The sequence below is a fragment of the Tinamus guttatus genome, unplaced genomic scaffold (genome assembly GCF_059628265.1).
Source record: "Tinamus guttatus ecotype Peru unplaced genomic scaffold, ASM5962826v1 Tinamus_guttatus_pri_ptg000254l, whole genome shotgun sequence".
NCBI lineage: Eukaryota > Metazoa > Chordata > Aves > Tinamiformes > Tinamidae > Tinamus > Tinamus guttatus.
The window spans coordinates 305,820-330,397 of record NW_028288788.1 but is presented as its reverse complement, the minus strand read 5'-3'; the positions used below and the strand labels follow the sequence as shown (position 1 = coordinate 330,397).

At 55.0% G+C, this 24,578-nt stretch overlaps 2 protein-coding genes across 2 annotated transcripts in view; one reads left to right on the top strand and one right to left on the bottom strand.

The window, feature by feature from the left end:
- Window positions 1–6,098, bottom strand: part of SBNO2 (strawberry notch homolog 2) — a 45,090-nt gene extending 38,992 nt beyond the window's left edge. The window contains exons 1-2 of the mRNA XM_088526736.1: window positions 6,039–6,098; window positions 494–573 (exon numbers count right to left, since the gene is read on the bottom strand). The gene's annotated coding sequence lies outside the window, so the exon portion shown is untranslated. The remainder of the gene's footprint in view (window positions 1–493; window positions 574–6,038) is intronic.
- Window positions 6,099–8,501: 2,403 nt separating this feature from the next.
- The window catches only part of STK11 (serine/threonine kinase 11), a 30,781-nt gene continuing 14,704 nt past the window's right edge, over window positions 8,502–24,578 (top strand). Inside the window, exons 1-6 of the mRNA XM_088526735.1 lie at window positions 8,502–9,592; window positions 16,088–16,171; window positions 17,840–17,929; window positions 18,356–18,488; window positions 19,010–19,146; window positions 19,659–19,786. Of these exons, the coding sequence (XP_088382861.1) occupies window positions 9,303–9,592; window positions 16,088–16,171; window positions 17,840–17,929; window positions 18,356–18,488; window positions 19,010–19,146; window positions 19,659–19,786 (862 nt within the window). The 5' untranslated portion in view covers window positions 8,502–9,302. The remainder of the gene's footprint in view (window positions 9,593–16,087; window positions 16,172–17,839; window positions 17,930–18,355; window positions 18,489–19,009; window positions 19,147–19,658; window positions 19,787–24,578) is intronic.

Sequence of the window (24,578 nt, the reverse complement as noted above, 5' to 3'; positions counted from 1 at the left end):
AATATTGTTTTACTGGCCTAAGGCCTCTTAATTTATTAGCCAAACAGTAGCACCAGGGTTCCCAAAACGCAGCCCGCGGAGCACTTGTATTTTTGAAGCCTCCTAAAAGGCTGTTTAAGCAGGGCCTTTCCTGAGCAAAACGGGGGCACTGCTCCACACCACCCAGGGATTAAGCATCTCATTTAAGCATAATATACATTATTTTAAAGCTGTCGAACACAGAGGACAGCAGAGGAGTTTCCTTGGGCAGCCCAACCCTGACGTCTAGCAGGCTGTTCTATGCGTCAAAGATTGTGAATGTGCTAATATTCAACAGGGCTTCTTCCTCCAAAGCCACGTGATTTATTGCAACAGAAATGGGACACAAATGCACACTTTGACCCTGAGCCTATTGTGAAGAGATGCAGGGGAAAAAAAAAACCTCCATCAGCAAGAAATGAAGTAACCTACGCTTCAGGCGCGGGGTTACCCGCCGGCCCCAGGAGATGCTTACTGCTCTAGGTTTTAGGGTTGTCGCCTCCTTTTCCTTTAAGTTGTTGTTCTCTGATGCCACTTGGTGGTCCATGAGAGATCCTATAAAATTTTAAAGCACATGTAAGGAAGAAAGGAATAAAGACAAAGGTTTAGCATGATCCCACTTACCCGCAGGGTACAAAACAGATGAAATAGAAGAGTTTGCTTAAAAAAAATCAACCTCCCTCCCAACCCCAGTCAGGAAAATGCATGGATTTTCCTCCCTTTCCAGTGGGGTTTACAAAAGGGCATAAGTTATAAATTAAACCCGTGCTGCGTGCCCTAATCCTGGAAGGAAGCACCATGGAGCTGCAGCCTGAAACGGAGCCTGCGGCCATTGATCTTTGAGGTCCTTGGGCATCCCTAGCCAAGGGACACAGGGCCAACGCAAGGCTGCGAGGAGGAGAGCGGCAGAAACGCGTCTGTAAAACCCCCTTACTGCCTTTGAACGCGGAGCTATCCACGGCATCCACCGTTTTCCTTGGAGATGGCCTTGCTGGAAAGCTCCGCGCTGCGTCCTCGCGATCCCGATACCCTGCAGCGCCTTTAGAACAGCGGCTGCTCGTCGGGGTCTCGTCCCCTGCCCGGTTTGCAGCAGCTTTCGCTGGGAAACGGGCAGCGGCGATTCCCGTAAGAGCGGCCGGCAAAGGGCAAAATCAATAGCAGGAATCCTCCCGCCTGCTCCCGTTATCTGGCGTCCCGGCGGCGGCTGCTCCAGCGTCTCCGCGGAGGAGAGCGGCTGCTCCCAGCGGCAGGTTCCGCTGGGAAACTCCGGCACAAAGGGAGGAAAACTGCTCGAGAAGCACCCGCTGCTTCCACGGGCAGCAGGAAGAGGGGGACACACGGAGCCCACGTAAGGTCACTTTGAGCAAAGAGCAGCCCAGCTTGGTGACAGGCACTCCAAAAACTAGAGGGCTGTGTCCAGAGACAAGAAAACTAGGAACGAAGCACCAGGAATGCTGGAATGCTCCAATCTCAATGCTATGTAGAAAGGTGATGAGTCCCTGCATGTTTTCCAGGCATCCCAAACAGACCAGTGCAAACACGATGCTGGAGAACCGTCATGTTAATGTGTGGATGTGACAGGACGGCTTGTAACGCCCGTCCGTGCAAACCCCGCGATAAACAGCCCCGCGGCGCCGCTCCATCAGCTCCGGTTCACCCAGGACAAACCCTGCAAGTGTCCGAGCCGCAAACGGCGTCGCAGCACCCGGAGCGCAGGAAAGCCGGAGGAATCCCGGATCCCTCTGGATCCGCCCGGGAGGCACCTCAGCACCTGCCACCCGGGCACGGTGGCACCAACGAACCGTCCTTTGGCCTAGTGCGGGGACAGAGCAGGGACACCCGGTTCCGGGGGCGATTAACAGGGAGGTTTTAATAGCTCCGTGCGGATAAAAGTTCCAGGCCGGGCCGGGGCCGCAGGCTCGGGGGCGGCTCAGTCACATCCTCTGGCAGGAGTCAAGGATAGGGGGGAAAAAAACAAATACACCCTGTAAGACCCTTGTCCTGACAGCCTCTGACAACCAGAGCCCGCATCTTTTCTTATTGTTCAGTCTTTAGGATTTCTAGTTTGGAAAACAACACTAATGAAGTGGTGCTAGCAAATTCAAGAAGTGAAATGACCCAGATTTTTCACAAAATAGAAAATCAAGAACACAGAATTTGGGAAAATTCAAAGCAAGCTCCATTTGAGTGATAATAGACGTGTTTCGCATTTCCCTGTCACAAAAACAATGCAGTTCACTACAAAAAAAGAGTTGAGGCTGAAGCATAACCCGTGAAGTTGGTTCCCACAAGTTACCACCACGCGGAGACGCTTCCCGGAATCCCGAAGATGAGATTCCTGCTCCCACGGTCGCGTCCCCGAAGCCCCGGGGCGGCTGCTAGGACAGAGGACGTCGCTTTTGCAGCCCGGTTCGGGTTGGAAGCTGTGACAGGGCAGAAGGGGAACCCCAACAACAGGAGGTTTCTAACTCCGACAACGGTGACTTCCCTCTGCAGCGTCGCTCCAGCAGCGGATCGTCGGCGCAGATGCAGGAGGACAAGGATTAACAAGCAGGGAAAAAAGCATCGGATTTGCTCCTTTGCAGCCAGGCGGCCTACGCTGAATAATGAAATTGGTTTCCTACCTAGTGCCATAAAGACATGTGAGCAATGATTAGAGCAGGAGTCATTCTGATTAAGTTATATGAATAGTTTCACTATTATTATTGCTTCTCTCCGAGGTTTCCCCCCTGCCAGGGCTGTAATGGGCAGCTTTAGGTTGCAATTCCTATGGAATTTACCATGCCTGGAGGTTACTGAGCACAGATGCTGCTTTTTTAACAGCTTGAGCTTTGCAGATAGCAGCAGAAATTGAGAGACCGCTGCTGTGTGAGGCGATTTCTGACTTGAAAAGCAACGACCTTCTCTGCAAGGATCAGGATCAACAGGGCTATGGGCAACAGCCCCGATCCCAGCACCTGCAGCCAGGGAAGGTGCAAGAGGCTCTTGTCCGTGCAGGGAACGCGGGCGCTTCCTCCCTGCGGCCTCCGTTAAGGAGGATCACAAGGAAACCACAGGTATGCGACAGCCGGAGCCAGATCTACGGCCATAAATCACCATGATAATGACAAAAGCTCCTCAGAAATTTGATCTAGTTCCTCGTCCTGCTTGCAAATGAACTGCAAGGCAACAGCAAGGGAGGCCAAAGCCGTCGCGCTGGTCCTGCTCCGGCGCCCACGCGCGACCGGCACCGCCAGAGCTGCCACCAAGCTGCTCTTGTGGAAGGGACCCTTGGAGGAACACAGTTTACACCAACTCCCCAGGGAAACAGGAACCTAACACTGTGGAACTCTCAAAAGCACTTTGTGTGTCTCAATAGCCAAGCCAGCTTCGAGTTCCTCTTTAATGTTTCCTCCTGCCATATGTCTTGAACAAAATTATATCGAAAAACCTTGTTCTGAGCAATGGGAGGCAAGCTGAATCAGAGCCCTGATTCCCCGGCACTGGCATGGATTCACTCCATGACACAGGAAGACCAAGGAAGGGAAGTTCGGATCTCCTCCTCGTGGGGTATCCCACACCCAAGGCGCTGGTGGAAGCGTCTCCTTCGGAACGGGACGCGGCACCGCAGCGGCGCTCCGGCGCGAGCTTCGGGAAACGCAAGCACGGGCATCCTGCGGGAGCAGCCGCCTTTCCCGCGGATCTGCAGCATTCCCGTTGCTCTGCCGCAGGCCGGCGGCAGCTACGATCCGCTATTGCCCTTCGTGTAGCCTGCGACTGCGGGGTTCGTGTCTGCACTCTTAGACCCATGGGAAGGTGCCTGTGAAACGAGGCCCTGCCAAAAGCGTCCAGAGACGCCCCCAAAAGCGTCCAGAGACCCCCCTGCCTTCCAGAGGGAGCAGTTTTCCACCCGCCCCTAGAGAGCACTCAATGCCGGCCTTGCACAAGCCCGGGAGACGCATTGTGGCTGCCCTTGGATCTCCAACGGCTCCAATGAATCATCCGTTTCCTCCTCTCGACTTCCTTCATTAGCAACCTCGGTGCCCAGATCCCAGGCGGGAACCTCCACACGGATTTCCTGCCGGCCTTCGTCACCCGCAGCCACTTGGGCAGCCCGGGATGGAGAGGGCAGCGGGTTTGGAGCGCGGGAGGAAGGGCTCCGAGCAGGGGCTGCGGCCGACGCTCCCGGAGCAGCCGCAGACCCAGCGCTGCCTGCGGCTCCCACGGGGTCTCTGCCACCACCGAGGTTGTGACGAGCAGGGAAGAGCACAGAGCTCCACCTAAACCAGCCCGCTCTGCCATGGAAATGGTGCAGAAGGGCTCACACTACGGCATCCAAACAGCTTGGAGGCAAACCTTGCTGAGGGCAAGCACGGATTCCATCAGTCACTGCTCTTCCACCTGCAGAACGGGTACGGCTAATCTGGGATGGAGCAAAGATACCTCCCTGTGTGTTCCCCACGCTGCTGCCAAGAGGCACTCAGCACCTTTTGTGGAGATCTCCGCAGCACCACGTGCACACAACCACACACAGAGATCTCCAAAGCTTAGCGGATCAACCATGCGGCAGTCCCGCAGCTCCGGCGGCGACTGCACGACGCAGCGCTCGGAGCGGCGGTTCTGCTCACGCAGCCCCAGCGAGGGACCTGGAGCGGTGACCCGGCTCCCCCGGCGCGCGCCTGCCGCTGGAGCGATCCCGAGAGCAAAAAGAACCACCGCAGGGAGGGGAAAGCTACAGGCGCTGCTAGCGCGGGAGCCGCAGCGCTCCGGGGGGACACCTGGACGCGGCTGTAACACGAGCCCTGTGCACAGACGCACGACGGCAGCCTCAAACGCACACCCGCGAGGCCGGAACGCGCCACCCTGCCGGGAACTAAGGAGAGAGAGGAGCCCAAAGTACTCACTGGGCAAGAGGAGAAGCCAAGAGGACGCGGTCCTACCTCCCTGCGGCCGGGGGCGAGCGGGTCGGGCAGCGCGCGGGGCCGCTCCGGGTGCTCACGGAGCCGCTCCGGGTGCTCGCGGGGCCCTCGCGGCCGCCGCTCCCGAGCGCGGCAGGCGCCGGCGTCTCCCACCACAGGCTGCCCCGCGACACGGGGAACCCTCGGCCTCTTTCGCAGCTACGCGTTCACCGTCTACAACGTGTTACTAAAACCAAAGAGTTTCAACTTTTAAGCTGGGAAAAAAAGAGAAGAGGAAAAAAATAAGTGTTTCAGCAGAATATAAAACTCCTAGCGGGGCCTCGCGGGCGTTCCTGAGAGCTCCCGGCTCTCGTGATTAAGCTACCGCAGGGTTCGGCGGCTGCACGGTTGGCGCTTTACTGCGGTGCCGCTATCCAAAAAGCTTCTAGCGGGTGTCAGCGTTTTCATGATAAACCCTCCATTTTGGGGGTCAAAGAAGCAAGATGTCAATGAAAGAGGAAAGTGATAGAGAACTCATTGCCTTTGCCAACTCCTGCCGCGCTCGGGGGGTTACTATTACATTTTCCTTCAATAAAGGAGCTTCGAGTGCTGCGCGAAAGCTCCACGTTAGGCGAGCGCATGATTCCAGGAATGAGCAAATCCCAATGGGAGGGAGCAGGCGGGACAGGCACCTTTCCTGCCCGGCCGCTCCACAAAGCGCCGGCCCCGGCGCTCCCCGGGCAGCCCCGCCGCTCCCACCGCGGCGGGGACCCCCTCGGCTCCCCCGGGAGCCCCCGCCGCCCGCCCGGCCCTTCCTGCGGCTTCGTTACTGCTCCGCGGGAGCCACCGCGGGGTCCCGGCAGCCCCGGGGGGAGCGCGGAGCTCAGGGCCGGGCAGCGGCTCCGCTGCCCCCTCACGGGCCGCCGCGGGCGGCACCGCGCCCCGGGGACGGTCCCGGCGCACGGACGCGGCTGCGCTGGGGCCCTTCCGCCCCCCGAAGCGGCTCCGCGGCCCGCGGGCTCCGCGCTCGCCGGTTGGAGGCCCCGGACGGAAGAGCCGGCGCGGAGGGAGCCCGGGCGGAGCCGGCGGGCGCGGGGCAGGACACGGCCCGTGGCCGCCGGGGGGGTCCCGGGGGTCCCTTACCTGCCCCTCCGGGCCGCCGCTTCTTCCGGCTTCCGCCTTTAGCGCCGCCCACGGAGGGGCGGGACCGGCGCGGGAGCGGGGCCGGGACGAGGGGAGGTGGCGGCGGCGGCGGTAGGAAGCGGAACCGGCCCCGGCCCGGCCCAGGAAGCGGCCGCTGAGGGCGCAGCGCAGCCCCGGGGGCTCCGAGCCGGGGGGTCCCGGAGCGCCCGCGAACGGCGCTGCCCCGGGCCGGGGGTCGCGTTTGGGGCTCCCTCCCACCGAACCGGCGCAGCCCCCCGGGCCGGGCTGCCCGGCAGGACTCGGCCTCTTAGCGGCGCGTGGAAGGTTCCACGGGTTTTAAATCCCCGGGGCTGTTTATTCAGCAAAACACTGAGATGGATAAATAAAAACGCGGGGAGAGCCAGGACGGGGTTCGGCTGCAGCCGCCGCCTGTTCCCCTTCCAGGCACTGAGCTCGTCCGTCCTCTGCTCGCGCCGCCTGCGGGGAGGGTCAGCGGCTCCGGGACACGGAGGGCGCAGGGGGAGGCCGCGCGGAGCGGAGGGACACGGGGACGGCTGCATCGGCCGGGTCCTGCATGGAGCTGCGTCCCCGCGGGCACAGGGTGACCCCGGCCACCGCCGCCGCCCTTCCCGGCTTTCCCCCGCGGCCTGGAAACCCCCGGACTTTCCGCCGGGGCCCAGCTGGGCTGCGCGAAGCAGCTTTCACAGGGACGAGCAGCCCCACGGGAACGAGGGTCCCGGACATGGGGTCAGGGATGGGACCCGGCTGCTCCGATAGCTGCGAGCGGCAGCTTCCCGGGAGCGGGGCCGGGAGGGGGTGCAAAGCCGGCTGGGCAGCCGCATTCGGGCACCGGGACCGTCTTGGCATGGGGAAACCCGCATGCACCGAGTCTTGCGGCCCTCAGCCCGATGCTCCTGTTGGAACCGTCTGGGTGGACTGAGTTACCCGGCCGTGAAGCCACTGGGGGCGGCTGAGGAGGCTGCGAGACCCCCATGAGACCCCCATGAGGACACGCTCGTCCTCATCCGCCGTTCCCAGCGGGAGGGCAGGTTTGGCCTCCGGAGCAGCCCGTGTTCCCACGGCTGGCGGCCCTGCCTCCCGCCCAGGCTTCCCGCTGCCGGCGGCTTCCAATGGATCCTGCCTCTGGCTGCGGGGAACCCAGTGCTGGGAAAGGCGCTTGCCAGAACTCGGCCACCGCCTTCCAGCGCCAACATCCAAGGGAACAGTGGGCGGGCGGCCAAGGGAAGCCCCGCGGGAGGGAGCCGCCGCCGCGAGCCCTGGGCCTCGTCCAGCCCCCGTGGGCTCCAGGGCCCACGCGGCCCCCCGGGACCGCCGGGGGGAAACGCTCCGGAGGCAGCCGGGCCAGAGCCCCCCGGCCCCGCTCCGCAGGGAGGGCCCTGCCCAGAGGCACCGGAGCGCGAGGGCCCCACGTACAGCAAAAATGGGGCAAATCGAGGAGACGAGAAAACCGAGGAATGCAAGAAAAAGAGGAAACCGTGGACGTGTCCCACGACGCCAGGGCTGGGGGCACCCGGGAACAGCAGCCCTGCAAGTTTCCACGGCTTTAAGAGCAAAACTCCGGCCCGGCCCCGAGTCTCCTCTGCCTGTTGCTCTTTTACTGTCCTCGCCGCCGTCGTCGCCTCTTCGTTGTCACCGTCGCGTTACCGCCCAGCGACACGCGGGGACGGAGCGCGGCGACCGCGCCCGTCGCCATGGCAACGCCTGCCCTTTGCCCCTTTGCCCCCGCCCTTGACGGGCAGCTCCCTGGGCCAATCGCAGCGCGGCGCCGCCCCCCGGAGCGGCCGAGCGGGCTGGGAGCGTCACGGGGCCAAGCGGAAGCGCGAGCGACCAACGAGCGGGCGCGCGCGGGGGGGCGTGGCCGGCGGCGCGGCCAATGGGAGGGCACGTCGGTGTCCGGGGCGGCGCGCGGCCCCGCGGGGAGGGGGGGGGGCAGCGGCGGGAGCGGCGCCGGGCCGGGGCGGGGGCGGGAGGTAAACAAAATGGCGGCGGCGCGCGCGCGGCGGCGGCGGTAACGGAGGGGGGGCGGCAGCGGGGGGCGGCGGCGGCGCGCGCGGAGCCCGCGGAGCGGCGGCCGGGACCCCCCTGAGGCGCGGTTGGGAGGGGGAGGGGGGCGCGGCCGCCGGCTTCCCCCGCCCCGGCCCGCACCCCGGAGGCGGCGCGGGGCGCGCGGGCCCTTCCCGGCCCGCGGCCCCTGTTGCCCCGCTGTGCGGGGCGGGGGGTGCGGCCTGGCGGGAGCCCGGGGGCCCCCGTTCCCGTCCCGGCCAGCCCCGGGCTCCGTTGAGGGGTTTAGCCCCTTCCTTGCCCTTCCAGGGGTGAGTTCGGTGCTCCCGGTATCCCTCGTTCTCCCTCTGCACCCGCAGAAGGGGCTCGCGGAGGGACAGGGCGGGAGCCCCGGGCCAGGTTGGCGGTTCCGTCGTGACCTTCCCGGCCCGGCCCGGGGATGGGGCCCCGGGCAGCGAGCGGCGCCGCCTCCCACCCGCTCCTGCGCTGAGGCCGCTCGCGAGGCCCCTTAGGTTTTGCGTTGTCTGACACCAGCCGACACCTGGAGCAGCGGCGGTGACACATCATGTGTCAGGCGGAATCCGAGCGGTTGAAGGATGCCCCTGGGAGACCCCGATAGGCAACGAAGGCCTCAAACTTTTGTAGGCGTGAAAAGCGACGACGTTAGAATTGGTTCCGGAAACTCCTTCAAAGAAACTTGGTTCCAGCTTCCAAACGGCTGAAAAAAATATATCTTCTGCGCTGGTACCTGGAAGGTGAGGGCAGCAGGGCGGAAACGTCCCCTGCGATTCCCAGTTGGGAGTTGGTGGCCATGACCTGCTAGTAATGGAAAGTCATGAGAGAGACTTGGCTGTTGTCTGTTTTTACGTGGTGGCCTGAAGTCGCAGAGGATGACCTAGCACTTGAGAATCAAACTGGGCCGAGGTAAAGGCCAAGTTGACTTGAAAGAGCCCTAGTGGTGGGACCAGGTCAGAAGTGAAGCAGATCCCAAACTGAGTGTATCTGGTCAAAGATATATTCTTTTTATGAGACTTTGTGTTACTGGAGCCAGGCCTGGATCTTTTAGTATCCAACTGAGCTGGAAGCAGCTCATAGTTTTCTTTTGTTTTGTTTTTTATTCATGTTTGTACAATCTTCTGGATATTATTTTTCAAGAAGGAGTAAAAGGGAGTGTTGGAAACTAACAAACAGGATTAAAGCCCTGAGCGCTTAAGGAAAACAGGTTAAGGAACTTAATCCAGGATGGATATGCAGGAGCCGCAGCAGCTGGGTATGTTTGCAGAGAGCGAGCTCATGTCTGTGGGGATGGACACGTTTATCCATCGCATCGACTCCACGGAGGTCATCTATCAGCCCCGGCGGAAAAGGGCCAAGCTCATTGGCAAGTACCTCATGGGAGACTTACTCGGAGAAGGGTCTTATGGCAAAGTCAAGGAGATGCTGGACTCTGAAACCCTCTGTAGGAGAGCTGTCAAAATACTGAAGAAGAAGAAGCTACGCAGGATCCCCAACGGGGAGGCAAATGTGAAAAAGTGAGTAAATGCTCCCAGTGGCTGGGAAGCCAGGGGTTAAATTTAACATTACTTTCTGACTGATGTTCCATATCATTTAAAGTAATGACATAGCTTTGTGTTCTGGAAGTCCTTTCTAAACTATCCGTGCTCAGGAATCCCTCTGCCCCTGGCGCGCAGGGACTCCTGAAGGCTGCGTGGGCAGCTGGTCCTCGAGGACACGGGCACCACATCTGCCCACCCGCACGGCACAGTGTCACACGTGCCCCTTAGGGCCTGTATAAAGTGAGAGAGAGTCTAAGATTTTATGTTAAAACACTTCCTAAAACAGAAAGACGAAGGGTGCAGTAGCTGAGAGTGCCTAAATCCCCTGCTGTCGCTGCTCTTCGTTGGTGCGTGTCTCTCTTAAGCTCTTTAGGGTGGTAATTCCTACTGCCACCCATGAAATAAGCGCCCAGGACCCGTGGTCCATTGTGCACCCAATGGGCATAGGAAGTCTTGGGTGTTATTCTTGGCCTCACGTCTGACTAATGAGGTTGAGAAGTAATTCAAGGCTCTTTTCAGTTGATTTCTGCAGCTGTAAAATGGGGACAAGGGTTGTCAAGCTCTTCTTTTCAGTGACTCAAGATTTGTGCTTGGAAGGTACTTCAAGTGCCAGTTACATACTGATTAGTCAGTGCACAAGTAACTAATTAAAACATACTGTGGGGAGAAGCTGGGTGTTACGCTTCGTTTGCGGGAGTCGTTATTATCGGAAACTTTCCCTTTTCTCGGGGTTGCGCCCTGCGTGCGAGGAGCGGGGAGCCAGCTGTGTTTTCCCCAGCAAGATGTTCGTTCCAGCCCTGCGCGATAGAGCTGTTTATCTGGTGCGAAGAGGAGCCTTCTGCAGCCAAAACAAATTGCAGGCAACAGTTTATCTCGTAGCGGGAGGGAAACTCGGAGATGTTTAGAAGACTCTCGCCTTGCGCCCGCCGCTGCGGCGTGCTGAGCGTGGAGGCCTGGCCTGGCAGGGTCTTGTTTCTGTTTCTTGGCTTGCTTTGAGTTTCCGAGCTCAGCTGTGAGATATTTCACATCCTGTCCTGGCACTTCTGCGAGCCGCCTGTTTAGGTTTCCCTCCTAACCTTCACGCACAGCCTCAGCTGCAGAATAGCAACAGGTCTGCGCGCAGGAGTCTCGCTTCTCCGCTTCCCTGGCTCCAGTTCAGAACAAGAGCAAACTGCTGGTTAATGTGTAATAAAATGTTTCTTGTTCCTCTAGTCGAGGCAGGAGTGCCCCTTTCCATCGCTCTCCGCCCCGCTACATCCAGCACTTTGCCAAACAAGGGGAGGGCTGTTTCCACCATGCTGGAATTCTACATTTCAAAATAACCTGGTGGTTTCCTGGTATCAAAACCCTGGTAATGGTCCTGTGCCCTGAGGTGAACCCTAGAATTCTTACTCATGTACGCAGCCTTCCTGTGAATGCCTCTGGTTTCGCTGACGTTAGTTACTAAAGCGGAGTAACGCAGCAGCACCTGGTCCTCTTATGGACATTCTCCTGAGTCAGCAGCACCTGCTTCAAAGCCCCGCGTGTGGTGGGCTTGAGACCAGCCCTTCTAACAAGGCTTTGCTTTAATCGAAGCTCCTGTTCTTGTCCCCCTGTCTCCTGTTGTCTGCACGCTTGTCTGCTTTATCTACCTGCTCAGTGGTGGAGTTATTTGGCGAAATGTCCTGTATTTGGTACCCAGGCACCAGGGAACCGACCCAGGCCGAACCCTTTGGTATGTGATGAAGGTTGTCTGTGCTGTAAGTGAACGTGCTGTAGCAGGGTGTCTAATGAAACCTGTGCAGTTTGAGCAGCGCTGGGGAGAGGAAAGCGGGACACAGACCATCCCATGGGCAGGGTTCCCTTCGGTGGGACCGTTCCCTCCCTGCTGTCACTGCTGCCACTCGACCTCCCCTAGTCCATGAGCTGGAGAACAGTCGGCCACAGACCCTGAACTCCCTCCTTACCCTGAACAATATAAATATTTTTTCAATTGTGACTAGTTGTCTCAACTTTGTAAACATCCCAGGTTAATTTGTGTCCTTTATAACTAAAATCTCTTCTTCCCTGCTTAGCTGTCCCTCTCGCAGGGACTCCAGGGCTATGTGCAAGCAGAAGTCTGCTCCAAAGCAGGGGCAGAGAGCTGTCCCCTCGCTGGAACCGCGGGTAGGCAGCGCTCGCGGCAGCCCCGGCGGGTCTCTGCTGTGCAGGAGGTCTCTGCACGCTGCCCTTGTGCTTCATCCTGCGCTGCTTTCACACCAAGTGCCATAAATGTGCCCCAAAACTGAGCTGATCGCACTGCTCGTGTCTCCCGTTTCCTTGATTCAAGTGTCCCTGCCTTGTGGAGGTGACCCATTTGTGTTTCGGTCTCAAACACCTTGTTGTGTGGTTATTTTGACTGAAAAGACACTGTCTCTGTGCACTAAAGCCTGGTCTCTGCTCTCGACTTCTTTTATCTGAAGCTTTTTCCTGCGTTGCAACTTGATTTGACAGAGATATGATCAAATTATTTAAAAGTAGGTTTGTGCCTTTGCTGTTATCACCGGATGCTTCAGTGCTGCTGCTGTTGTGGTGAAAGCGAAGCTGCTTTTGATAGTGCAAAACCAAAGAAACTGCCTAGAAAACAGTTCTCATCCCTGTGATCCCCGGGGAATTACTTAGATGAGTGATACACAGGGAGCAATGACAAAAAGGGAAGGCAAAATGAAACGAGCTCTGGAGGACTTTGCAGGTCTTTGCCATGTGCTGGGGCCCTCGGGCAGGGCTCGTCCTGCAGCTCTGATTGCTCACGCGGTTCTGGTGGCTTCTCACTAATCTTCAAAACTGCAGCCCCATCCTGGACGCGCATGCGGTTTCCTCAGGCCCTAGAAATTAACTGGAACATTTGGGAGCTCTGCCCTGGAAGCAGGAATGGCTCTTCTACCCTAGTGCTCCAGTTCTGCTCCTGGAGAATGGACTCTTAAGGGTAAGAGCTCTGTAAGACCCAGTAGAGGTGCCAAGTTTTTGAACTCTTCTGTGCAAGACGTGTTTCCCTGAATAAATATAGGGAATCTCCGTGTGTCTGCAGCTCCTGTCGAGGTGGGCAAGACAGCGACTGGCTACTGCTTCCAGCTAATGCAAGAAGTGAGTTTAGCAGGATTGCCAAAAAGATGAAAGAAAATTTGGAAGATATTTGTCTCTAGCAGCGCAGTTTTATTAAAAGTGAGTGCTAATAGCCTCCCATTTTTAATTAAGTGTTTGGATCTTTGTGTGGTATCCCAGGTGTCCTGTGCGGTACTTACCATGCTCGGTGATTACTCAGATTGGAAGATCGCGCTCATTAGAATTCCTCGGGGGTTGGAAATGGGTAGAAGGGCTGGAATTTGGCAGTTTGCTACTTGGCCTACAAACGGAGTCTTGCAAACCAAAGCCCTGCTGGAGGAGAGGCTCGGGAGCCCCGCGCGCGCTCGCGTTTTGGGTGAAGGTGCCGCAAAGTTGGCTCCTGTCCCCCGCTCCCGACGCGGCGCCCTGCGGTTTGTCCCCGGCGCGAGCGGCTGCTTCCTCGCTCACGTTCAGCACCGAGATGCCACAGACGGGTCTGTGCAGGAGCCTGGAAGTGGAACCACGGCGGGCACAGGGCTGACAACTGAACTAGGAGCACACGGGAAGGCAGGAACGAGAAAGGCAGGAAGCAGGAAAGCTCCTTGCCCTTGTGCACCAGGGAGGTTGCGGAGCGAAGGCCGCGGCTGCTGCTCCCCCACCCAGGGTTGCTATTTCGGACAATATTTTGCAGGCGCGTGGCAAGGAAAGCAGCCAGTCGAGGTAGATTTTGTTGTTATTTTCTCTTTAAGTAAATTTAAACACCTGCTGACAAAGATGTGCCCCTCTGCTCATTTATAAGGTGAAGTTTGGAAGCTGAAATGGAGTTGGAGGTGGCTGTGGTCTGGCTGTCTTCATTCCTTAGTCATTTTAGAATGCAAGAGTAGCTAAAAATAGGAATAATCTTTCCCCTGGGAAATGGGCTGTTGGCCCCTGCCCCGGAGGTGGTGCCTACAGGGACATTGGAGATTGGTGCTTCCCCACGTCCTTTTGAGTAAAAATCATTACAGACATGTGAAATATTTATTAGCCTGATAAAGGTGAAAGGAATTAAATATTTGGGCTCTGAGGCGCTCTTAAAAAGGAATAAGCTGTTGGGATCAGGTTTTTAAAATGTGTTCCTAATCTTGGCAGCTGGATTTGCCTTCACACCAAAACAGTCTTTTAAATAAACGTGTGTCCAGCGCCTCTCTCGCTGGTTCTTTCCAATCACTCAAGCTGTCTCCCTTTGTTATGCAGAAACTTCTTAGACCTGCTCTAACAGGGGCTGCAGATTCTATGCTAATTTAATCCACTTCAGCCTTGTGGTCATTACTATAATTAGAGCTGCTGCATCACTTTGCAAATCTGTCTGCCATTTAAACTAACCACTCTTCGGAGCTTTGCCTTGTTCTCCTAGGTTTCTATTTAGCTATTTTGTTTTTAGGCCATATAGCAATAAAGGAAGAGTACCTGGACTAAAGTTTGGACGCAAAATAATTAATAGTGCTGCTCAGGAAAGGAAAGCTTAGCAAACCTGTAACTGCTCCTTGAAAATGCTCCTAAGATGCAGGATGCAAAAAGTTTCTCTTACTGGCTGTGATGCTTCCACAAACCTTTGTGCTGGCCACAGCTCGTTAGCAGAGACCTGCTAATTGTGAAGGAGAGGGGAAAGTGGCTTTGTAAGCTCCGTGGCATGTGTTTGAGCAGCAGCTTATGCTTCGGAAGCTGTGCTTTTAATTCCTTGTAATTCTGAGTCCGGGACCCCTAACTGTTGAGATTTAGCCGTGCTTTTTAAAGCAACTTACCAGATGGCAGGAGAAGCTACAGGAAGAGTTCGTATGGAGCTTAACGGGAGCCCAGAGGGAGTAGGAAGGAACAGAGCAAAGGAAGGTATCCAAATGTTACCCGAACCTCCCCAACCCGCCCGTCCTGATCGTCCTGTTTCTCCGCTTTACCACGGGCACCCAGGAGAATTCTGCAGGCTAAGTTTAATGCAAAAGATGCTAAGACGTGGTAGTTTGAGGGAAAGTACAAAATCCCAAGAGGGAAAAACCGAAAAGACTGGGGAGGTGACGCAGCAAGGCTGCCTTCTATAGTGAAGGCAGGGGAAGTGTCTTCTCACTCGTTTTACTTCCTTTTCCACGAACAGGCGGTGCAATTCGGGTCTCAGTACTTAAGTTAAGGTTTAAGTTAAGGTTAAAGTTTGGCACAAGCGGGGTGAGCTGGGGCTCCCTTCGCTGGCACGGTGTGTGAGGGGAGAGCAGGGGACGTCGGTGGCGGTGCCAGGACGCCCTGGGCCGGTGCTGGTGCCGCCCCTGCTCTCCTTCCCGGTGCTCCCATCCTTCAGGAGCAAACCAAAGGAACGGGCCTTGCAGAATCGCGGAACGGCTGAGCTGGGAAGGGACCTCTGGAGATCATCTAGTCCCGTGCCCTGCTCCAGCAGGGACACCTGCAGCGCATGGCACAGGGTCTCCCTTCGCTCCGTGGTTTCCCTGCTTAGGCTTTTGCGTGCTCCGTGCTCGTGCAGCAGTTGCTTTCGGGTGAGATCGCGGAGGAGGGAGGTCTGACTCCAAGCAGCCTCTTCTGGATGATTTAGGCTGAAATTAGGAATTGCTCTCACATCTTGAGACGACACTAGTTTGTCTTGCGCCTGGTTCATAAACTCGTGAGAACTTCCAGATCAGTTTGGATCCAGCTCCAGCACTAATAAAGATCCCGAAAGCTGCCTAAATATTGGCCGCTGCCCAGGAGCGACTGTCCTTGTCCCTGCGAGTGTCTCCCGGAGCTCCCCCGGCTCTGACGCGTGCGGGATGCGTCTCCCGTTCCCGGGAAGACGTCGGAGCGGAGCTCCGGGCTCGGGGAGCCGGCGGCTCCTCCGGCAGCCGCTCTGCACGTGGCCATTTGTGGCTGCTGCTGGAAAGTGTCCTGCGAGAGACAGCTGTTAAATATACATATATATTTATATACATATATATATATATACACACACACACATATATATATATATATATATATATATATACACGTATTGCGTATATGCAGCCCTGCAACATCTCAGCCCTGCTCTGGCCGCTACCTGCACCCAAATGGGTGGCTGCACCCAGGTGAGTTGTCCGGCTCCTGCTTCCCGGAGAGCTGGAGCCCTCGTGCAGGGAGGAGCGAGCGGCTCTGCGGGATTAGCCGGGAAGGGAGTGCTCCCTTCTCCAAGGCGCCACCAGGAAGGATTTTCGGGTCTAATCTTGGGCTAGGGAACTCAAAAATCATCCCAAGGCCTTTGGTCAGACTGAATTTTAGTTAACATTAGGTGGAGCAGCTGGGACTAGTGCGGTCTGAAGTACCTTTAAAATCCAAATGAATTTAGAAGAAACATTATTTTTATTCCATACAAAATAGATGTTTTAAATGTAAATCTCTCCCTTTCTTTTCCTGCAGGGAAATTCAGCTCCTGCGACGATTACGGCACAAAAATGTCATCCAGTTGGTAGATGTATTATATAATGAAGAAAAGCAGAAAATATATCCTTTATTTTCACCCAGTTGTCACTACAGAGGTTTGAGTTCTTGCTTTCTCCTGTAGTACTGAATCACGGGAGTGCTTTTGTTGTCACTAAGGCCCTTTTGAATGTTTGAATGACATTGCCCAGAGCTTTATGTGGCTCAACCTGCAAGGGAAGTGAAGAAGTGAAGAGCTGGATGGCTTCTAGTGTCTGCCATGCTCAAAGAAAATGCAATTTGACTTGAAGCAGACTGCAAACTTCCCCAGTTGATCTGCTGTTACTGTACACGTTAAGTGGTTGCTTTTATTTTTGACAATGGCTTCTGTGTATAGTGTTGTACTCGCAGCGCTCTAGAAATGGGTAGCTTCATTGTGTGCTTTAATTAGATTAAATACTCTGCCACAAAATAATTAGTATTAAAAAAGCATCACAGCTTTCACTTATATTGTAGCCTTAGCAGACCAAAAGGACCATAATTCAATTATGGTTTGTAGAAAGATGCTTTTTAATTAGTGAAAAAACTGGGATGCTAAATGAGAAGCGAAGGGGGGAAAAAGAGCCCGAGAGAGACCTCGTGTGTTGGTAACAGGTGATGACAACATGAAATGGTCATGCAGGAATTGACTCCTGTGAGCAAGGAAGGAAATGCCTTGTTTTACTATTCCGAACAGGAGTGTTTGGAAAAGGAATATTTTTATCAGTACTTCCTGCTTGAGATAAGTTAACTTTGCTACTTTTGTCATCCTCTGCTTCCACACTCTGAGAAGGCTCAGGTTCATTCCCCTACCTGTTTACTCTGCTCGCAGGAGCAGCAGTTACTGGAGAAACCTGCTCTCACTGGGGCACAGAATGCATCTGTGGTCATGATCTCACTTCACTTCGTTGCAGCTCCTCGCTGGCGCCGCTTGGCCTGCGCGTTGTGTTCCGGTGGTCCAAGCCCTTGTGCAGCTGCGTTGGTAACAGGGCTGGGGGATCTGCCTGAAAAGCCACTTTCCTTTTCGTGTTGGCTTTTCTGTTAGGTCAGTTCCCATTTCCATTTCACTCTGTGCGGGAAGCAAGGCCAGATGGAAGCTGAGTGGCTGCAGTGGAGGGGAGCCACGTCCCAGCTGGTGCCCTCTCTTGCCAGCGTCTGTTCCCAGCGTGTACGACCGTTTGGGGAGCCAAACCCTATTGATCAGGGGAATGGTGGGGGTCAGCGTTCTGGGGTCTTTTCTGGTAGATCTGCCTGGTAAAACCTCCCAGCCTCTAATCTTGCTAATCAAACAGAGATTGATCAGCCACGAAAGAGGTAGAAAAACCTGGCAGCTAATGAAGCCAAACTCAGTTGTCGCTTGTAGAAAATGAGCTGATTTTTGCTCATTTTAACTGACTGTTAGTGTCAGCCTTTTAAAGGTGGTGCTAGTAGAGCTGCTGACTTCCATGTCACAGTTGGTGCCAGTAGTTCAAGCTCTCAGACGGGATTTCTGTGGTCACATTCTGCTTCAGGGCTGACAACCGAGTTCCTGCAGGTCATCAAGCAGGAAAACTGTGTTTTTGGGGGGTTCTTTTCCCCCTTCTTCCTCTTCTCTGGAGGCAGGACAGCTCAGGCTCTGCTCCTTGGGGATGTGTGTGCGGCGCAGAGCTGGCACAGGGCTGCAGGCTGCACGGAGAGCATCTACCCTCGGAGCTTCCTTAACTCTGCCTTCACGTATATGGTGATGGAGTACTGCGTGTGTGGCATGCAGGAAATGCTGGACAGTGTCCCAGAAAAGAGGTTTCCAGTTTTTCAGGCTCACGGGTAAGTACAGGTTTGTTTCTTAAACTATCTCGGTCTCTCACCACCACTGCCTGTACTGGGGGCACTCTGGGCCACTGCAAGTGCATCTTTTACTAGTTTAGTATTGCCCGGACATTGCAGTCTGCATGAGCTCAGACCTGTGCCAGCTTTGTGCTTACAATATATGCAGATTTGCAGAGTGCTTTGGTGTAGAAGAGCCTAGAGTTAACCCACTGGTGCAGAGCTCTAGCAGGTACCTTCTGAGTACCTTGCCAGAGGCTTATGACTCCCACTTTCTACATGAACAGCACAGTTCAGTCTCAGATTCCTCAGCCCTGAAGGTTAATGCATTTCCAAGCTGTGTGCAATAGCAGTGCTCTTATGCATTATCCATCACTCATTGAGAATCTTAGTTTCTGGAAGTGCTTGATTTCTTTTTCTTTGCAGGTACTTTTGTCAGCTTATAGATGGCTTAGAATATTTGCACAGCCAAGGGATTGTCCACAAGGATATAAAACCGGGGAACCTCCTGCTAACAACCAATGGGACACTAAAAATATCCGATTTAGGCGTAGCAGAGGTATGTGGAAAAAGCAGCAAATCAAGGTGGGAAGTATGAGATTCCAGAATTAGGTCACCTTTGTGGTGGTGATTGATCTACAGTGTGTTTATACTGAGCTTTGTTGTTGGTTAAACTCACTGTGACTCCAGAATGACTTTGCAAATTGCTACAATGAATATTCAGCAAAATATTTTTATCTTATTGTTGAAAACAGCACAAAACTTCCCCCAGGGAATGAGTATAGAGGAAGATACCCATCTTGGAGACCTCAGGACCCAAAACTGCAGTGAAATTATGCTTAACTACATAGTGCTCATGCAATGAGAATTATAAGGCTCCCTTAGTGAGGAGCTGTGCAGGAAGTGGCACTGATGGACTGCAGACGTTACAGGGTTATATTCTCTTGCTTTATAAGTGTCAAGGTGTTTTATGAGATGTTCGGAGCAGACTTTTACCCCTTTGGTTCCTCAGGTGAATCCTTTCTAACAGGTATCATTTGCGTGCCTCGAGTTTGAGCGTAACCAGTCTCTTCCGTGCAGGCCTTGCATCCGTTTGCAGAGGACGACACGTGCAGAACGAGCCAAGGGTCGCCAGCATTCCAGCCACCAGAAATTGCCAATGGCCTTGATACCTTTTCAGGCTTTAAAGTAGACATCTGGTCGGCGGGGGTCACGCTGTAAGTGTCCGTGCAGCACCTGGGCATCACAGTAAGAAATTATAAGCCCACAAACAGCAGAGAGTTTGAACTATCTGGGGTGTGTGTCTGTGTATGAGTGTCTGACTCTGGTCTGCTGTGTCCTCCCTCCTGCCCTTCCTCATGGGTGGATATTCCTCCAAATGGGTGCTTGGAATTCCAAAGAAAGTCCTGGCTGCCTGTGAATAAGTCTGGCTGCGTGTCAGTGCCTGGGATACAAGCACTCTTTCCACTGTTGCAGTAGCCAAGCATCTTGGTGTTTGTTTTTGAAAGACTCTTCTGTCCCAGCCGGTCAGGGAGAGGCCTCGGTAGCTCTGCCACAGGTGACTGAAGAGGCTGAGAAAGGAAGACTGAGATAAGAGGTGCTCTAGATGCTCTCAAATTCTCATCTTGGAGTTTCCTCTTGGTTTCCTGTGGTTTACCTCATCGCTTTAAGAACTGAGCACCTGTGTTGCTGCCTTTTCCTCATACAACTTCTCCTTCTGCCTTTACAGATACAACATTACAACGGGTCTTTACCCCTTTGAAGGGGATAATATCTACAAGTTATTTGAAAACATCGGGAAAGGTGACTACACAATTCCAGAGGATTGTGGTCCTCCACTCTCAGACTTGCTGAGAGGTGAGTCTTCCAACTGACTTTAAAATAGAGTAAAATCTATAGATGCAGCAACTGCTCAGTTGTATGGCACTAGGGAAGGCCTCCCTTCCAAGAACAAATGGGATCCTGTTAAAGGGAGGGAGGTTTATGAAGTTTGTGATGAGACTTTGAAGGGTCTCTAGTGTTTGGTTTCCTGAGATATACAAAGCACTTGATGGGTTGCAGTAGCTGCTCTTTATAGAATCATGTTTCTTCTCTGAAGTTTTTAAACCTGAGGCAAAACTCGGAGAGGTTAAACTTAAAACAATATCATGGCATTGATGCGAGTCATGCAAGTGAGAGCACTCAGGATTAAAGTCAGGTCTTTACCCAAGCCGTCTGCAGTGTGAATTGCTGAGTGCCCAGGTCCTGCTGTCATTCCTCCTTGGTCTCTGGTGTGAATTTATTTGCCTCAGTCTGCCCCTTTTCCACCCCTCAACCCATAGTTTGTTGCAAGGAGAATTTGAGGCAGCAGGTTGGTGCCAGAAACAGGAATAGCTGGGCGGGAGGGGAGGTTTTGTTGTTTGCTCCCTTGGGTGGGGTTCTCGTCTTTCTGTTTCAGCACTTGTTGCCGTAGTTGTGGTTTGGGCTTGACACACACGGTCTCTGCTGTGGGTCTGAAATGCAGTAGTTGTGCAGCAGCTCCCTTGCTGGTGCTGCAGGGCTGCAGACCCCGCCTCGCCTCTGTCCTCAGCTCTTTGAGGAAGATCACGGGCTCCAAGCGCAAAATGAGGCTCCTGTGGTGTGGCAGGGGCTCCGGAGCGCCGCGGGGAACGGAGCCGTCGCCCCGTGCTGCTGGAGCCGGGGACGGCCGCGAGCCGTGGCCGCTGCCTCGGGGCTGCTGCCGGTTTCGATGCTCTCGGCTCTGCTCCACGCGCGGAGCCGCGGCCGCGCGGGAGGCTGCATCGCTCCGGCTCCGCGCCGCGGGCAGGGCGCAGGCGCCGCGGCCGCCCCGCCGCGTCCCCGCGCCTGGCGGCAGGTGGTGCTGTGTGTCCGGCTGCCGCGGGACCCCCGTGGCACCCAGAGCCTTTTAGCTTCCCTGCCTCCATCCCCGCTCCAGGAATAAGCTCTTCCTGTGCGTTCCTTGCGAGCTGCAGGGTCGCAAGGTGCCCTCAGCGCAGCTGGCACCGCTGCTCCCGATGGATCGGTTCCCGTCGCATCTCCTGCCCCAGGGTCGCTGTTCTTGGCTGCATGTGGTGCCCGGTCTGAGAGTGCTGGCTCAACATGTTGCCTTTTCCGTACGGGCTTGGAAATTTCCCAATGGAATAAATCCAGGGTCCACCCAGGCTGGCAGGCAGCCCCCTGGGTCACCCAGCCGCAGTGATCTGCGGTTTGCCATGAGCCTCTCCGCTGCTCTCACCGCTGCCCCAGGGGGATGCGTAGCCGCTGCTTTGCTTTCCTTGTCCTGGACTATCAGGAGCTCCAGCCCTTGGGCTCCATCAGAAGAGCAACTCCCTTCAGTTCCCGTCTCATCCCCGGACAAGACTGGAGCCAGAATTCCCTACCTCTTCTGCCTCGGTCTAAAGAGGAGTCGTGCAGCCAAGTCCTTCTCATGGCTAAAACTGCCTTTTCCAGCCTCTTTGCCTCACTATCTTCATCTTAGCTGCTGTCTGTCTGCTCCGCTCCCCTCAGTCCCATCTGAGACCCTTCTCCCTCAGCTCCTGTCGTTGCTGTATCTGTTGCACGCCAAAAGCGGGCAGAAACTCCTGACCCTGCTCGTCTGCCTTGGCACGCTCCCTCTTCCGAGAGCTCGGAGCACCCGAGCTGCTTGCCCTGTAGGGAGGGATTTCGACAGCCGCGCGGAGGCCGAGGACGTCCCCGTCACAGCAGCCAGCGGTGCTGACGTCTGCGTCCTGCTGCCCCCGGCGCGGCCGTGTCTCCTGGTAGGTGCCCCCTGCTTCTGTGGCAGCCTGAAGCCGCCCGCAGACCCGCAGCCCCAGTGCTCAGGGCTTGCGTGAGGCTTTTGGAGCAGCACAGGCCCCCTCTGCTCTGTCCCCCTGGGGCCTGTTTTGCCTTTGCTCTGCTCTTAAGGCCCTCAGCACTCAGCCGTGCTGCGAGCGCTTGCTCGGTGCATCGCAAAGTGCTTGTTTCCTCCCTGACCATAAGTGCTGGCCATGTTCAGCTGCGCAGCAAATCTAGAACACACTTTTTAAACCTTTCTGCTCTTCTTTTGGCCACGTTTTTAGCTGTTTTTCGTACTCTTTCCCCTTGAACTTGTTTATACTTTGTCGCTCTTTCCAGAGGGAACAACTTAAAGAACCTAAAGCTTCTGTTATTTAACTTATCAAGAGCCTTGCACGATGGTGTATTTCAGCAGATTAGTTGGGATACTGCTCCTCTTTTTGTCTCCCTAATCAGGGATGAAGCTTTATTTATACTCTTCAGCGAGCGAAATAAGCTAGAGAGCTGCTCTGGCTTCTGTGTGCACAGCCAGCAAAGATGTGTCAGAGTGGAAGCATTTACAAATAGCCTTAAGGTTCTGCCGTCACCATCTCCGGGTGACTTATCAACTCCCATGCAGCTTATTTCTGGATAAGAAGAATGCACAAGGTCAGCTTTTCTTCCTCTTTAATGCCCTTGTACCAAAAGAGAAAGTTGAGTGTCTGAAGCCCGTGGCGGCCGCCTGGGTTTCGTTCCAGGCTCTGGAATGATTTTGTGAGCAGGGACAAGTTGCCGACACTCTCTGCGTTCCGTCTTTCCTTGGGGAATGCAGGTGGGGGGTGTTTGATGCTGTGCTGGCAGCGGGGCCCGGGGCCATTCGTCAAGGGACGGTGGCTGCAGTCCGGGAGGTGGGAATCGAGCCGGATCAAAACCCGGCTCTGCCTGCGGAGGGACCTGCCCGTGCTCGGAGCGGGACACGGAGCAGCTTCCTGCTCTGTTTTACGGACTGGGCTGACTTCGCTCCATATCGGCTCTTTTCGGGGCTGGCCGGAGTTGGAGACTTTGACATAAAACATGGGTTGCGTTTGCTTGGCCCTTGTGCTAAGAGATTTCTTCGTGCCTCTTGTAAAGCCATCTCCCAGGTTATGCTGTGTTTAAAAACCAGCTATTCTACCATCCGCGTGAGCGACTCCTCGGTCAGGGCTACGACCGCCCGTGGGCTGGAGTCTGCAACGGGAGCTCACACAGATTTGTGGTCTTCATTTCCCAATTGCCACTTGACATAATTCGAAAGGGGGTTGAGCCTGCCAAAGTCCAGGAGCGGGGCTGATCTCCCATGTATGGGCACAGCGAATCCCCTCCTAGGAGCAGAGGATGGAGCTGGGCATCCTTCCGAAGAATCCCTCTGTGGCAGCGTCTCATCTCTGCTCCCAGATAAACTGCCTGGAAATCTTTACCGTAAATGGTAGAGTCTGTGTGGTTACTGTGGGCAGACGCCCCTAGACGACTTGACTGGTGCAGAGTACATAATGTTTTGTCTTTATGAAGTCTCTTTTCAGTACAGGACTTTAGCCACAGAACTGCCATGAGTGAGTCATCCAGCTGAATACGTGAATGTACATTTGCAGTGATTGGATTACCCATTTTCTCGCAAGCATTGCCCAAAACACAATCCTGTTACTGCAAGTTTTTTGCTCACTTACCTCCTCTGTGCGTTTTTAATTGCCTGTCTGAGAACAACGCAGGTCTCTGCTGCACCACAGCTACTGGAACTGGTGCTGCCATTCCCCTTCCAATAACTTGCCCTAAAACCTTATCCTCTGCTCGTACTGTTTTGTCTGGTAAATACCCTAAATCTGGTAGCCCTGTCATTCCTCTAATAGTATTTGAACGAGTCCATGATTATTTTTCCTTTGGCCAATACAAGCTGTTTATGAGAGTCTCCACCTTCCGTTCTGAAACACCCCAGCAAAATGAATCCCAGGTGTGTGCACAAAAACCTCCAGGCTGTCCCGTTGCACCTGGGGTTTTGATGAAGTTTGTGCAGTTTTGCCTGCCTGGATGTGCCGAATTTCATCCTGACGCTGCGAACGAGCTGGATTCCAAAAGCAAACAGTCCACCGCAGCGGTGCTTTCCTGAGCTACCTGTTTCCAGTTGCACTAATAAGATAAAGTATGAACTGTAGTTTTGTTTGAGGAGGGGAAAAAAAACTAGTCTTTCTACCCTGAGCCTTATTTTGTCATTCTTCAACTCTTCTTAAACAAGTCAAATACAGCAATGGGATTAGTTGCCCACTCGTGAATTGTCTAACATCCCGCTAACTTGCTGTGAAGAGCCAAGAGTGCCTTACAAGATAAGAGCTGCTCATTTTCAGGGGCAGGTTGTGGACTTCTGCCTCCTTGCTGGACTTTGAGTGATAAAAACTTTATTTGGGGTCAATTTTAGCCTTTTGGCTGGAGGAAAAAAAAGAAATAATTGGCTTTATGGACAAAAAACCCCTGCTTTCATAAGTTCTTTTCTAAGCACACGTGTGCCCTCCAGACACATCTGTGCCAGATTCAGTTGCTCTGAATAGGCTTTTTGTTTTTACAATAGTCCCTGGATCATTACGGTAGCACAGACCGACCTGGCAAGGAAGGGACCGTTCTGCACCTGCTTTGCTGCCGTCTGCGCTCTTGCTGCTTTATCTCTAACAACGTCGTTCCGTGGCGCTGCGTTGAGTCGCCTGCCAGGCCCTGTGACTCGAGCTTCAGTGTCCCCTTCCGCGCTGCGCTCCCGATAGCGTCAGCACTTGCTGCCCTCGTCCCTCCACCACGTCGAGTGCGTTCTGCGCTGGCACCGCTGGGCCTGGCCCGTTTCGGATCCCGCTCGCGGCGCTGCTCTGCCCTGCTC